General features: G+C 33.4%; 2 protein-coding genes across 2 annotated transcripts in view; one reads left to right on the forward strand and one right to left on the reverse strand.

The window, feature by feature from the left end:
- HELRODRAFT_194237 (hypothetical protein) overlaps positions 1-10,326 on the reverse strand; it is a gene marked incomplete at both ends in the record, with an annotated part of 18,496 nt that extends 8,170 nt beyond the window's left edge. Inside the window, 15 exons of the mRNA XM_009031237.1 lie at positions 649-743; positions 978-1,141; positions 1,731-1,812; positions 2,147-2,413; positions 3,070-3,097; positions 4,952-5,045; positions 6,051-6,136; positions 6,498-6,606; positions 6,987-7,231; positions 7,602-7,635; positions 7,760-7,906; positions 8,159-8,244; positions 9,025-9,119; positions 9,418-9,500; positions 10,252-10,326. Coding sequence (XP_009029485.1) covers positions 649-743; positions 978-1,141; positions 1,731-1,812; positions 2,147-2,413; positions 3,070-3,097; positions 4,952-5,045; positions 6,051-6,136; positions 6,498-6,606; positions 6,987-7,231; positions 7,602-7,635; positions 7,760-7,906; positions 8,159-8,244; positions 9,025-9,119; positions 9,418-9,500; positions 10,252-10,326 — 1,690 coding nt within the window. The remainder of the gene's footprint in view (positions 1-648; positions 744-977; positions 1,142-1,730; positions 1,813-2,146; positions 2,414-3,069; positions 3,098-4,951; positions 5,046-6,050; positions 6,137-6,497; positions 6,607-6,986; positions 7,232-7,601; positions 7,636-7,759; positions 7,907-8,158; positions 8,245-9,024; positions 9,120-9,417; positions 9,501-10,251) is intronic.
- Positions 10,327-11,674: 1,348 nt separating this feature from the next.
- HELRODRAFT_181429 (hypothetical protein) lies at positions 11,675-14,016 on the forward strand (the record flags this gene model as incomplete). The annotated part of the gene is made up of 3 exons (XM_009031238.1): positions 11,675-13,022; positions 13,146-13,242; positions 13,947-14,016. The coding sequence occupies 3 exons, from the start codon at positions 11,675-11,677 to the stop codon at positions 14,014-14,016; spliced, it is 1,515 nt and encodes a 504-aa protein (XP_009029486.1).
- Between the last annotated feature and the right edge of the window lie 984 nt (positions 14,017-15,000).

Here is a 15,000-nt window from a genome sequence, read left to right on the forward strand (position 1 = left end):
TCTAAAGAAATGGTAAAAAAAAAGCAGATTAAGGCTGCTGAGACGTGGTTTCTGAGAAGAATTGTGAAAACTAGTTGTACCTCTCATACTTCGAGTGAGGATGTATTAAAACAGTCCGGTTATGAAAGAGAAAAAATTACTACAGATAATTCGACAGTTGAAGATTTTTGGGTCACATCATGCGGAAGGGAAGAATGGAAAATCTAACAACTACTGGAAAGATAGCAGGGAAAAAGATCGCGATAAATAGCAAATAACATTCGCGAAGTTCTTGTGCCAGTTGTTGAACATCACGATATTTCAACTCTTACAAAGTTTTAAAGATCGGCTTTTGTGGAGGTCGATGGTCGCCAATGTTCTGAAAGGATAAAGGCACGAGAAAGAAGATGGTGATAATGATAATCATGAGAATAATAATAATAAATATTATTATTAATAAATAATAATAATATTATATAATATTATAAAATATTATTATTAATAAATAATAATAATAATAAACCTACAACTCATAACGGCCAGCGTTGCCAATGTGGTTATCAGAAACTGGCTCTGCCCTTTAGAGGTAAAAGCATGAAAAATAAAAATAGTAACAACAACAACAACAATAATAATAATAATAATAATAAAAATAATAATAGTTCTAACATTTCGTAGTGTCAAAATCGGTAAGTATAGTCGTTACCATGAAGAGTATGAAGATGAAAACCAAGGGCACTATGATTCTATGACCAACCCGAATGCTGTTGTTGTTGTTAATGTTGTTGCTGATGTTATTGCTTGTAGATGTTGCTAATGTTCTCGTTGTTGTTGTTTTTGTTGTTAAACCTCAATCAGTTACATGTGAACGAATTGGACATCAGGATATGGAAAAATTTTTTTAAATTTGCCCATCAATGTACAAGTCTCAATCTAAATTACTTCCTAAGTACTTATCAGATGTATTAATTGAACTTAAACGCCCCGGTTGTTCTCACTTCTTTTTAACATGTGTTAAACACTCTCTTGCTAAATCTGCATTTGATTTTTCTGGCCCTTTTCTCTGGAACTCTCTACCTACTTCTCTGACTACTTCTCCATCACTTACGAAGTTCAGAGCGGATCTCAAGACCCATCTGTTTACAAAATTCACTGAGAAGTGCTGTTGAACATCGCGGAAATAGCGCTTTATAAACTAATTGATCGATTGATTGATTGATCGATCGAATGATTGATTGACTGATTGATTGACTGATTGATTGATTGATTGATCAGCGTAAAGACACACACAAAAAAACGCAAGTAAAAAACATTCATTTACACACACACACACACACACACAAAAACACACACACATAAAAACACACACACAACATGACTCACTAATTAGTGATAAAGAGGTTGAATAAGGTAAAGAATAGATTGGGCAGCAGTGCGGATAGCCCTAGGTAGGATAAAAATAGATTCTGATCACGTGTCAGGGTGCTGCAGTTGTCGAATTGGGAAGAGGGTATCGATGAGTTTCGGAGCTTGTAGGAGAAATACTGTTTGATGGTGATGACGATGATGAGATGGTGACGATGATGATGAATACGTTATGATGTTGTTAGAGAGGACGATGATGAAGGAGATGATGACGACAACGATCAAGATGATGATGATGACGCTGATGATTATCATGGTGATGACGATATGATGATGATGATGACGACGACGATGATGACCATGATGATGGTGGCAATAAAAGTTACCCGTCCGGCATTGCTGAAAAAATTCCATGGCAGAAGTGTGCCTAGGCCCATGATGAAAAATGCGAAGTAGACGAAGTAACACCTGGTTGGTTGGTTGGTGGTTTATTCATTGGCTCATTCAAACGTTCGTTCATTCATCCATTTGTTTGTTCATTCATTCATTCGTTCGTTCATTCATTTGTTCGTTCGTTCACTTATAAATTCATTTGTTCATTCATGCATACTACATGGGCAGATTTTTAATACATGCACAGGACAACAAGCACGACGACATACAGGAAAATTCATACATTACGGGACAACACACACACACACACACACACACACATACACGTACATCACACACACACACATACATCACACACGCTGATATACAAAACACGCTCCACACGACGCACACACACACATACACACACCTATCTTTAAGTTCAAACGGAGAATATTGAGACCAGGTCGGGGTCATTCTATTAATAGGGAGGGTAAGATATTGCTGCGTTTGAGAGTTTCGCCTTTCATCAACTCGAACGCCCTCGCTGTCAAAGACACTGACGCCGCTGAAGCTACTACCTATGCTGATGTTATCTTCTGTGGCCGCGGACTTTTTTTTTCTGGATGACTTCTTAGATGATTTTGAGCCGACGGATAGGTTATCGTTGCTGGCCTTCCTTTTGTCATTGTTTGAACTGTTGTGGTTGTCGTAATGTTGGTGTTGATGATGATGATAGTGGTGGTGATGATGATGATCATCATCATCGTCGTCGTCATATGTTTCTCGCGTGTGGCGCATTTTTCGTAAATTGTTGGATTTTTTTAGTAGCGGTCGTCTGTCGTTTGCTGGAGTAACTTCGCCATCCTCTTCATCATCATCATCATCATCATCATCCCTTTCGCCATCATTATCATCCCTTCCGTCATCATTACCAATCCTGCTATCATCGTCTTCTTCGTCATCATCATCGTTATCTTCCTTTTTGTAAAATTCGCCTCTGACGTCATCATCATCATTATTATGATTATTATTATAGTCGTCATCATCATTGATACCTATGTTATTATTACTGTTGTTATTATTATTATTGTTATTATTATTATTAAAGGTTTTGTAGCCCTTGCGGGTTTTCATAAGTTTAGACATTGTTGATGTAGATTATTATTATTGTTGTTGTTATTATTATTGATGTTTTTATTGTATTAGTTGTTGTTATAGTTGTTTCATTACCATTGTTGTTTGGTTGGTCAGAACGATGTTGTTTGGTTTTGGCGCTGTTGTTGTTGTTAGTGATATCATTGATGTGACGGCATTTTTGTTGACATTACCATAGCAGGTTTAGCTGCTGACTATTCGTTAATGTAATTTGGCTCTATACCTATATGTTGTTGTTGTTGTATAATCATATTATAAATCCATTCGTAGTAGTAGTAGTAGTAGTGGTAGTGGTAGTAGTAGTAGTAGTAGTAGTAGTAGTAGTAGTAGTAGTAGTAGTAGTAGTAGTTGTTAAAGTAGTAGTAGTTGTTAAAGTAGTAGTAGTATTGAAATATGAAACCTAAAAGAAAATTTTTATTTAATAATTTTTAATTTTTTTCATTCTGGACAGAGAGATGAAGATAGTGGAAAATATATCAAAGGCCAGAGGAATCATTTAGTTGTTGTTTGTACAATTAAAAATTATTAGTATAAATTTTAGAATATAATTATTAAAATATATATACATAAATTTTATACAAATATCTACTATACTATATATTGAATAATCAAATAAATAAACATAAAATAAATTAAGGGAAAAAATGAATGAATGATTATTCAATCAATCAATCAATTAATATTTATTTATTTATGAGATTTTGATGAACACACCTTCACTAATTTATATATAATATAATTAATATATTCAATTAAATATATATATATATATTAATATATTTAACTATTTATTTCATAATAATGTTTCAACACGGATATGAATAAAATTAACGTACCGATATTATTCGTAATAATATATAATAACTTACACATAGACACACACGCTCAAACAGAATTACACAGACAAAGATAATACACACACATACAGGCAGACAGATTTATACAGGCAAATGTAATAATACACCAATAAGATAGACAAAGATGATAATACATCAATTTCTTTTGTTTACATGGGATGAAAATATTGTATTTACATTTTTGCATTGCAGATTTTAATATTATGGCGCTGCATTGGCTGAATAATAATAATAGTTGTTGAATTCATGTCTGTGTATACATGTGTGTATGTGGTGTTTTTGTGTGTGGGGTTTGTACGTATAATACCCCAGTTTCATTTATCTTTTCGGCTGGTTAAAAAAAACAATAATGATAAAATAACAAATTTGAAAGGAATCAATGAAATAAAGGCACAGACAGACTCACATACATACATACACACACACACACATACACACACACACACACACACAGATATATATATATATAACGTATCGATTAATCAAAACGTATGGCTAAAAATAATTTCCCTCAAAACTAGTAAACCAAACTCAAATTAAAGCTTTAAAAACAAATTCGAAATCAGCTCCAAAATCAAATCCAGGCATATAAAGGAAACTCGGGGAGGCTACACACTCTCACAAGACTTTCGTAAGTAACATTGATAACAAGGCACCCAGCCCGGAACCTAAAGTTAGGGAAAATGACATCACGACTCCAGTTAGTTCGGCCAGAGGTTTTGGAACTACACTGGTAAAAAAAATTAGTTTGTTGATTGGCTGGTTAGTTCATTCGTTGGTTGGTTGATGGATGATTGATTGATTTTTTGGTTGGTTGTTTTGTTGGTTGATTGATTAGTTGGTTGATTGGTTGACTGGTTGGTTGATTGATAATTTAAAAAAGACAGATTGATGGATCGATTGATTAATTGGTATGAATGTTTGGCTTGGATGATTTGCTGATAGATTGGTTAAATACACGAATACATTCAAAAACAAACCAAACGGGACAACAACAGACAGGCAGACAGACGTACTGCCAGATAGACAGAAATACATACACACAGTACACCAATAACACAAACGATCCACAAAAATACACAGAAATACACAAAAATACCACAAAAATACAAAAAAATGCCACAAAAATACAAAAAATACCACAAAAATACAAAAAAATACTTCAATAATACACAAAAATACCACAAAAAAACCTACAGCGGTGCATACATGACGCAAACTGTCGCCAGATGACCATTGCTCCAGCCCAGAACCAATGTCAGAAACCCCGGAACCCAATCGTACAAAATCAAGGGCCTTGAGAAGTAGCGTGGTCTTATGTTGCAGAAGTATATACCAGGAATCAAGATGATTCTCAGTAGCGATATAACGAATATTACTACTGAGCTTGTGGGCTGTTGAGTTGGTTGGTTGGTTGGTCGATTGATTAGTTAGTTGGTTGATTGTTGGGTTGGTTCATGGTTGGTTGGTTAGTTAGTTGATTGGTTGATTAGTTGTTTTTTGGTTGGTTTGTTAGTTAATTTGATTGGTTGGATGTTTGTTGTATTGGTTTGGATTGGTCGGTTGATTGGCCACTTTTTAAGGATATGCACCAAAACATGCAGCCAGACAAACAAACAAACAAACAAACACACACACACAAACACACACACATATACTATTATGTAGATGATAATTTAGGTTAGGAGATGTAAGTAAATATAGGTTATATATAGATAAATGTCAAAACTCATGAACATCACTCATACACTTTTACACACCATTATTATTTGCGATACATTTTAAATTTCAATTCTCAGTTGCAAGCATTGTATTGATAATTCAATCTCATCAAGATATATTCAACTGCCATCAAACAATAAAAATATTGTAAAGATTATCAAAGAGTGTTCAAGAGCTTTTAGTATGTTAAAGAGATAGTTCTAACTGAGATAACTCTCAACTCTCTTTAACATACGTGCTCGCCTATTGTATACCAGAAGACCTTGTTCCCTAAAGCTTAACTGTTTGTCTAACTCCTTCTAGCCAGTCATTCCCTATTGTATGTCAGCTTGTTCTTACTATGTGTTCTGATTAATTATACGCTATATTATTCATCTTACATGCCTGTAATTTTGCAGTTTCGTCTTGAACTACTTTTATAACTTAGGTATCATTATAACAGCTCGCCTACTTTAACACATACCTATCTAAAACCTATACTTACTTGCACCTCCTAACCTAAATTATCATCTACACAATAGTACATACATACGTACGTACACAAACAAACAAAAAGCAAGCAAACAAACAAGCAAACAAACAAACAAACGAACAAACCCATCTTAGATAGCCGGCTGTGGATCTACCAACGAAATCGGCAAAATTGTAGTATATGAAACAGCAGATCGGAGTGAAATAATTCTCTGTGAATGAATGAATGAATGAATGAATGAACAAGTGAATTAATAAATAAATGTATAAATTATTCAATCGATCAATCAATCAATAAAATACATAAACTCCACAGAATATGATCTTTTAATAAGTCTTTTTACAGTTGAATTGACTGAGATCCTGTGATGGTTGTGATCTTGTGCTTCCTGAATTCAATTCGTCTCAAAAATACTTATAAATAGATTTCTATCTAACAATAGATCTCAAAAGCATTTTTTAGCCGCGAACTTGAACCTTTTTCTTAAATCGAAATAGAAAATGGTTTTACCCAACTCTACATACGTTCGTTCGTTCGTTCATTCATTCATTCACATCGTCATCATCACTGACTATCCCACTTTTCGTTCCCGGTAGTGGAGCGGATGTTGGATATTAGAGCCGGAAACACGGAAATACTGACGAGGAACAACAAAATGGCCGATATCGAATAGAAACGGATCTTAAATAAATGAACGAACGAACAAATGTATGAACGAACGAACAAATGAGCAAACGAACAAACAAATGAGCAAACGAATGAACGAACAAACGGACAAATGAACGAACAAACGGACAAATGAACGAACAAACGGACAAATGAACGAACGAACGAATGAATGGAAGAATGCATGAAATCATACAAACCATATACAAAATCGCATACAAAGACACATATAGACCAAATTAAAAGACGCACACGCACGCACGTACGTACAAACCAAACCACACACACGCACATACGAAAATATACAAAACATACACAAATATACACAACATACAGAAACATACCACAAAAATATACAAAGCTTACAAAAATATACACAACATACAGAAACATACCTTCTGCATGATTGCTGTCAAACACCAAAGCAACGTCTTATCTCCACTCGAGACGGTATACCGACTTGCGAATGTCTTCATCTTTCGCGTACCGAGCTGTCGGTCTCGTTCCGTAGTTATCGATATATTCGGTATTTTGGCCAGCCATCTCAACGAGCTGGTGCTGGATCGACCGATTACCGTTACCAAAGTGCCTTCTTGCGGTTCAATATTTTTTTCCGATCCTTTACTCGTTATGATTGGAACTGTTAGGGTTAGGGTTAGTACTAACTCAACACAACTCAACACAACACAACACAGCCGAACTCAATACAACTCAACACAACTCAAAACAACTCAACTCAACAGAACAGAACACAAAATAACACAACCCAACACGGCCCCATTGGCTGGCTCCAACCAAAAGACCACATGTCGACGTCTAACAAAGGCACAAAATGAACTAACACAAGCTATTAAAATCAAAGTTAATGGAAATTATTTCCTAATTTCGACCAGATGATTATCCTATAAATCCTCATCGGCCACAAATCAACCTCTTCTGTATAAATAGCCTTTCCAATCATTGCAGTTAGTAAAATATTAAAAAGAACGAACCAAAAAAAAAAGACAAACCAGATTTCGATGGTATGTAACGCACTGCAAAAGCCTGCATAACAACAATAAAAATAACAATAATAATAATAATCATTATCATCATCGTCATCATCATTATCGTCACCATCATCATCGTCACAACAACAACAACAACAACACCCAAAAACAACACTAACCAACTTAGGCATAACCAAATAGGCGGTTATACAGCAGGCGAGTGTAAACAGGGCCATAATGAAATACCCCAAACCACTTTTTACAGGGTGTACCCCAGTTAGGGTGACAATCAGGGATACAACTGACGCAAAAAGACCCCCAATAGCCTATGGTATATATATATATATACATGCATGCAATTATTGGTGAAAATCACATCATGTTCCGCGTTAGCTTCCCATTTTAATTTTCCGATTTTTCTAATGGTAGATCGTAAATCATTGCCAAGTTTCTTGAGTTCAAAACCAAATTTTTTTTTTAATTTTAGCAACACTAACCAATTTAGGAATAAAATCTACCACCACCATCTACAACATTATCATCAACAACATCATCATCAACATCGTCGTCATACTCACCATTCCGGACATCAAAGCTTGTACAAATTGTTTTGGAAAATTACTCGCTAGACCAAACAAGCCACCGACCAGAATGGCTACAAAAGCTGTTGTTGTTATTATCGTAATATTAATATTTCAATTATAGTTAATTTTTGTAGTAGCGATCCATCAATCGATCGATCAATCAATCGATCAATCAATCGATCAATCAATCGATCAATCAATCGATCAATCCATCAATCAATCAATCAATCAATCAATCAATCAATCAATCAATCAATCAATCAATCAATCAATCAATCAATCAATCAATCAATCAATCAATCAATCAATCAATCAATCAATCAATCAATCAATCAATCAATCAATCAATCAATCAATCAATCAATCAATCAATCAATCAATCAATCAATCAATCAATCAATCAATCAATCAATCAATCAATCAATCAATCAATCAATCAATCAATCAATCAATCAATCAATCAATCAATCAATCAATCAATCAATCAATCAATCAATCAATCAATCAATCAATCAATCAATCAATCGATCAATCAATCAATCGATCAATCAATCAATCAATCAATCGATCAATCAATCAATCAATTAATCAATCGATCAATCGATCAATCAATCAATCGATCGATCAATCAATCAATCAATCAATCAGCCAATCGATCAATCAATCAGCCAATCGATCAATCAATCAGCCAATCAGCCAACCAACCGTTCATAAGTGCAACAGTAGATAACGTTATAATGAGAAATACTGACTGCCCTAACAATAAAAAATAAAAATAATATTATTCTTTATATTATTGTTGTTGTTTTATTATTATTATTATTATTATTATTATAACTACTACTACCACTACTACTAACATGAGTCCGTATCGATCTGTGTAAGAATGCATGTAGATAGGAATAAGAGAAATATCATAGCCAAAGAACCCAAAATTCGCTTTTCTATGGTTATGCTAAAATTTTAAAGATATAAAAATGTCATGTGTATGTATTTTGTATTTGTGTGTGTGTTTGTGTGTGTGTTTCTCTCTCTCTCTCTTTCTCTCTCTCTCTCTTTCTCTCTCTCTCTCTCTTTCTCTCTCTCTCTCTTCTCTTTTTCTCTGTGTGTGTGTGTGTGTGTGTGCGTGTGTGTGTGTGTGTATGACTGTGAGTGTGTGTGTGAGTGTATAAAAAATGAAATGTCCCAAAACAAACAAACAAGCAAACAAACAAACTAGCAACCAAACAAACATGCAAGCAAACAAAACTAACAATTCAGTAATGATGAGATTGAGGAATTGGAAAAATACATTCGGAAGCAGCGCCACCAGCGTCAAATAGTTCATGAAGAGAGCCTGGGTAATAATAAAAATAAAAAATATAAAAAATAATTTTGATGATGACGACGAAGACGACGATGATGACGCTGATGATAAAAACATCAAATATGTTTATATGAGTGAGTCTAAATCTAGTAGAGAGTAAGAAATGACTTTAACAGATGAAACTCGAAGTAATTTTCTAATATAGAATACATAGCAACATGTAGATTTAAAACTGTGTTACAAAAAAATGTTATTTGTAGAGGAATTTTTGAATAGATATAAACCAAAGACCAAAAATGTGAGATGTAATAGAACGTGAATATAAATGCAATTCATTCTCTCTACTTGATACGAGGTTTCGTAGTCGGAGTTCTGCCTCATCATCGACTCATTCAGTGAACAGTTCCTTATTTTGTAGGAAAAGTACTGCAGTAATAATTATTACTCTTTAATGATGTAATTTCAACTTTATACCCACAAGAGAGAGAGAGAGAAGAGAGAAAGAGAGAGAGAAGAGAGAAAGAGAGAGAGAGAGAGAGAGAGAGAGAGAGGAGAGAGAGAGAGGGATAGACTATAAGATAAGAAAAAAAGAGAAAGAGAGAAATAAAGAAGAAAAAACATGAGTAAGAAAAAAAAATGAAATGTAAAGAAAAGTATAGACATAATAAAATAAAGAAAGAGAGGAAGAAAGAGATAGAGAGAGAGAAAGAGAGAGAAAAGAGAGAGAAAGGAATAGAGAGAGAAAGAGAGAGAGAAAGAAAGGGGATTGACAGGTCCATACCTTTTCAGCATTACTAAAGAAATTCCATGGTAGCGTTGATCCGATGCCCATAATGAAAAATATTATGTAAACCATGTGGAATCTGTTTTCCAATGGTTGGTGAATAAGGAGGAGGTAGATATAATGTTTACAGTCAATCAATTGGTTAATGATAAATTAAAAATACAGAGTAGATCAATCCACTAATTAATAAAACAATATACACATCTCATATTTTTTGGCTGATAGTTTATGTTGGACAGGTTTTTTTAATCAGGATTTTTTTATTAGGTTTTTTTTTGAAGAATAAAGAATTAAACTAAAGATAGATATCCTTTTTACAAACAATTAATCAACTAATTGACTGATCAAAAACAAATTCAAAACACTAAATAAATCTTTTCCTAATTCACTACTAATCAATGAAAGATGAATATCAAATGTCATCATACATAAATTAACTGAATACAAGACAATACACTTGCCTATCATAAACTAGTTTATTTATTTTTATAGAACCAGCAAGATCACTATCAGGCGATGTTGGAATGTTCTCGATTTTACCCTTCTCCACACTACTAATCTTGTTACCAGTGTTGTTAGTGTTGGCTTCTTCTTGAGCAAAACCACTCCTATTGTTAGTATTATTAGTGTTGGCTTCATCGTCATTTGCATCTAAGTTTCTTGCCGAATTACTACAATTAGAAGGTTGAACTAGGAAAATTTGACATCTTTTATTTGAAGGTTTATTTTCATTTAGTATTTTATTACTTAAATTCATGTTCAAGATGCTGAAATAAGTTTTTTAAACAATTTTGAAATCTCTGCAGTCAGCCAGAAACAATAATGGCGAAATTATTTAAACAACCCGGTCAAAACGCTGCAATTTTTTCGAAAATACCAGTAAACCAATAATTAGTTCATATAAATTATTAAATTATAATAAATTTAAAATATAGAAAATTTTTTACCTATAATTCGATTTAAAATAATAATTTTGAGCAAAACATTTAATTAAAATTAATGTATACGCTCAATCCTACGTGTAACTATGACAACCAGAAAATGTTTACACATAATCAGCTGATTTGCATATTCTCCTATAATTTTTTTGTATTCGCTATTTAAATCCGATCCTTCCGATAACTTAATATAGTAATTGAATGTAGTAATATAATATTTCTTTAAATTTTATCGCAATAAGTTTTTTTAAATTCATAATTCTACGATAAATTTTAGCCATTTTGCTTCTCAGTCATTTTGTTAAGTACATAACATATTTAGTATTGTCTATTCTATAGTAGTACAAGTACACAGTACAGTTACCAAACATTGATAAAAATTTTGAAAATATTAAAATTCAAGTAAATTGAACATATTTTTCAAAAATCGTTTCAAATGATATCGATATATTTTATAAGTTGAAGGAAAATTCCGAAAAAAAATGTTTGATTACGAGAACAACTACTACAACGACGACGAAACTAACTCTTATATTTCAAATTCAACAACGACCACAGCAAACGATGGTTACGACAGCGGTTACGGTAAGACGTGGATTGTTCCCGATCTTTCGAATATGACCGAAGATGAATTTCAATACAGATTAAAATCCCTGAGACGAGAGCACCAAAAAGTTCTGGCTCTATGTGACGAGGCGACGCTGAGGAAAAGTAAAAATGGGCCCATCCGAAAAGGTGTTCTAGAACCATCAATTGTTTCGAGTCAGTCGTCATCGACAGACGATGATGAGGAGTGTTATTACAACAGCGATAGCATTACGAAAAATTATGAAAATAGTGGCTTGAAATCGTACAATAGCGACGAATTACTGAACTATAAGTTGAATCGGTTCTTCACGAATAACAACAACGAGGATCAAGAAATTTTCACAGATCCTCGTCCATCAGTCAGACGGAGAAGATCGCTGACGGATTTAGATCAGAAGAGAATTCGTTGGAAGACACCCTACATCACAGTTTGCAAACCTTTCAATATGACGATCCGAGAGGAGCAGAAGAAAATTATGAAACCTGTTTCAGATAAAATCGAACAAATTAAAAATGACAAAAAGTTGAAACAGCTAATGGAAGAAAAAGAGCTGAGAAAACGCTTTCGATCTCTGCCGATCCCAGCTAACACTTACGAACTGCTACTGGAAGAAATGGAAAGGAAAAAACAATCCAAGAAACGACGCAACGAACTAAAAAGAAGAGAAATTCTATTAGACAGAGGAGCGGAATTTTCATTTCTTGAAAGAGAGAAGCGAAAGCAGGTGGTAAGATCGGCAAACAGAATCTTAGACAACAAAGAATTTCTAGAAAATAGGGAATTAGTTAATACTTTCAAAGCGAAACCGTTTCCTAAAAACATCTACAGCCAAGAGTCGGATGAAAAATTAAGAAGAGAAAATTTATTGAAACAGATTGAATCACTAGAGAGGGCAGAAAAAATGTTGAGATCATCTCAGCTGCCGAGAAATATGAAATATCATTCGCCGAAACATAGATGTCACTCTGCTAATTTAAATTCAAGTCATTCTCACCATCAAAAAAGGCCGAACTATAAATCAAGAGCGTTACTTAGGAGTGATGTAGACAGGCGCGTATTTGCATTATCACCCGATGAGTATGCCAACAAAAACAACTACAACAATCGTACTAGAAGTCCGGATAGCCGGGACGATGACAATGACGTCATTGGGGGAAGAAATGGCGATGTGCTAATATCGAGATTTCGGCAAAATGATTCTGGCGTCTATCTCAGTCACAGTGATCTTCTTATTTGCAAAGGTTGTTCTACTTTGGCACTAGATTACTGTTTACTATTGTTACGAATATTACTAATTATTATTACTAATTATTATTATAATATAATAATTATTATTAATAATTATTATTATAATTTTATTATAGGTTTGAGTGGTGGTAGTACTAGGCCAAAGACATCGCCTTGTTTGAGATCATCATCTATGAGAATATTAGATGATGCTAGTGATAATAACATGAGAAGGTCAGTAGCAGCAGTAGTAGCAGCAGTAGTAGTAGCAGCAGCAGTAGTAGCAGTAGTAGTGGTAGTAGCAGCAGTAATAGTAATGGTACTAGTAGCAATATTATAAAAATAATACTTTTATCAAACAGAAGTGTTACATTTCAAATTCCTTTATCAAAGATGCCGGCGAACAAAGTATGCATGTGTGTTTGTCTGTGTGTGTGGGTGTGTTTGTCTGCGTCTGTAAATCTGTGTGTGTGTGCTGTGTGTGTGTGTGTGTGTGTGTGTGTGTGTGTGTGTGTGTGTGTGTGTGTGTGTGTGTCTGTGTCACCATTATTTCATTATTTACATTTTTTGTTATTCATTTATTACATATTTACCACATTCTTTCATAGATAATCATCTTCATCGTCATAATTCCTATCGTTTTGCATTGTCATAAATATCATTATTAATATTATTATTTCATTATTATTATTATTATTTAAATTATTATTATTCTTCTTGTTAATTATTTTATAGAGGACAGCTCAAACAGGAAAGATGTTTACGATTAAGTCATCGTCGTCGTCGTCGTCACGTCTAGATAAGATGTCCTATCATAATAATAATAATTATTATAACCATAGTAATAATTATAATCGTAATAATAATTATAACCGTAATAATATTTATAACCGTAATAATAATTATAACCATAATAATCATAATAAATTCGATCAAAGTTATGACACCAAACTGGATGAGAAAATTAGAAGAGAGGTTGAGATGGATTTGGCTAGAATTAAACTATAAAAAATAATATTATTATTATTAATAATTACGATTAACAATAAATATTATTATCATTTATAATTAATCGTTATCATGTTCTTAAATAAATACCACTGCTACTACTACTACTACTACTACTAATACTACTACTGCTGCTGCTACTACTACTACTACTTCTAAAATCAATACAACAACGACATACCAAGGCGTTCAGAAATCGATGCTATTGGTGATTCAAAAATGTTTGTATGTATGTATGTATGCATGTATGTATGTATGTATGTATGTATGTATGCATGCATGTATGTATGTATGTATGTATTGTGTTTGTATATGACCAAATCGAAAAAAAGCAGTTGTGCTCATCTATCGGAAATCTTGAACCCGCGGGATAAGGAGCCTTTGACGATTATTGGAAGCTACAACACTAGTGATGGAAATATAGAAATCTTTTGAAGTTATAACATCGGTGTTGCTAGTTACGAGAGTCAAGGGTTACAACCGTGTATACACAAAATACTAATTATATTTTAGATAATTAAATAAAATATTGAAGATAATTTTATTATCTTTTTTTAAACCGAAAGAAAGTTCATAAATTAACAGCAGATAAACAAGTTTAAAAAATTTTGATTTATCGGACAATAGGAAGTTATCGAAACAAACAAACAGACAGACAAGATGACAACAAACAAACCAACCAACCAACCAGCCAACAAAAAATAAAACCAACCGACCAATCATCCGACAAACAAAAACACCAAGTTAATACAAGCATTCAAAAAACTTAAAACTTTTGTATGTGTGTTTGATTGCACGTATGGAAAATTATATAGGTGATAATTAATTTATAATTTGGCACGCCAACAAGCAAACACACCAAAGTGTGTGACAAATGTTGTGTGTTTGTGTGCTGGTGTATCGCATATGTGTCAGTGTACAAACATCTCAGAACAATAGATCAGAGCCAGTATAATATGCACATGCACATGCACACACATACAC

The sequence above is a fragment of the Helobdella robusta genome, assembly GCF_000326865.2.
Source record: "Helobdella robusta unplaced genomic scaffold HELROscaffold_71, whole genome shotgun sequence".
NCBI classification, from domain to species: Eukaryota; Metazoa; Annelida; class Clitellata; order Rhynchobdellida; family Glossiphoniidae; genus Helobdella; species Helobdella robusta.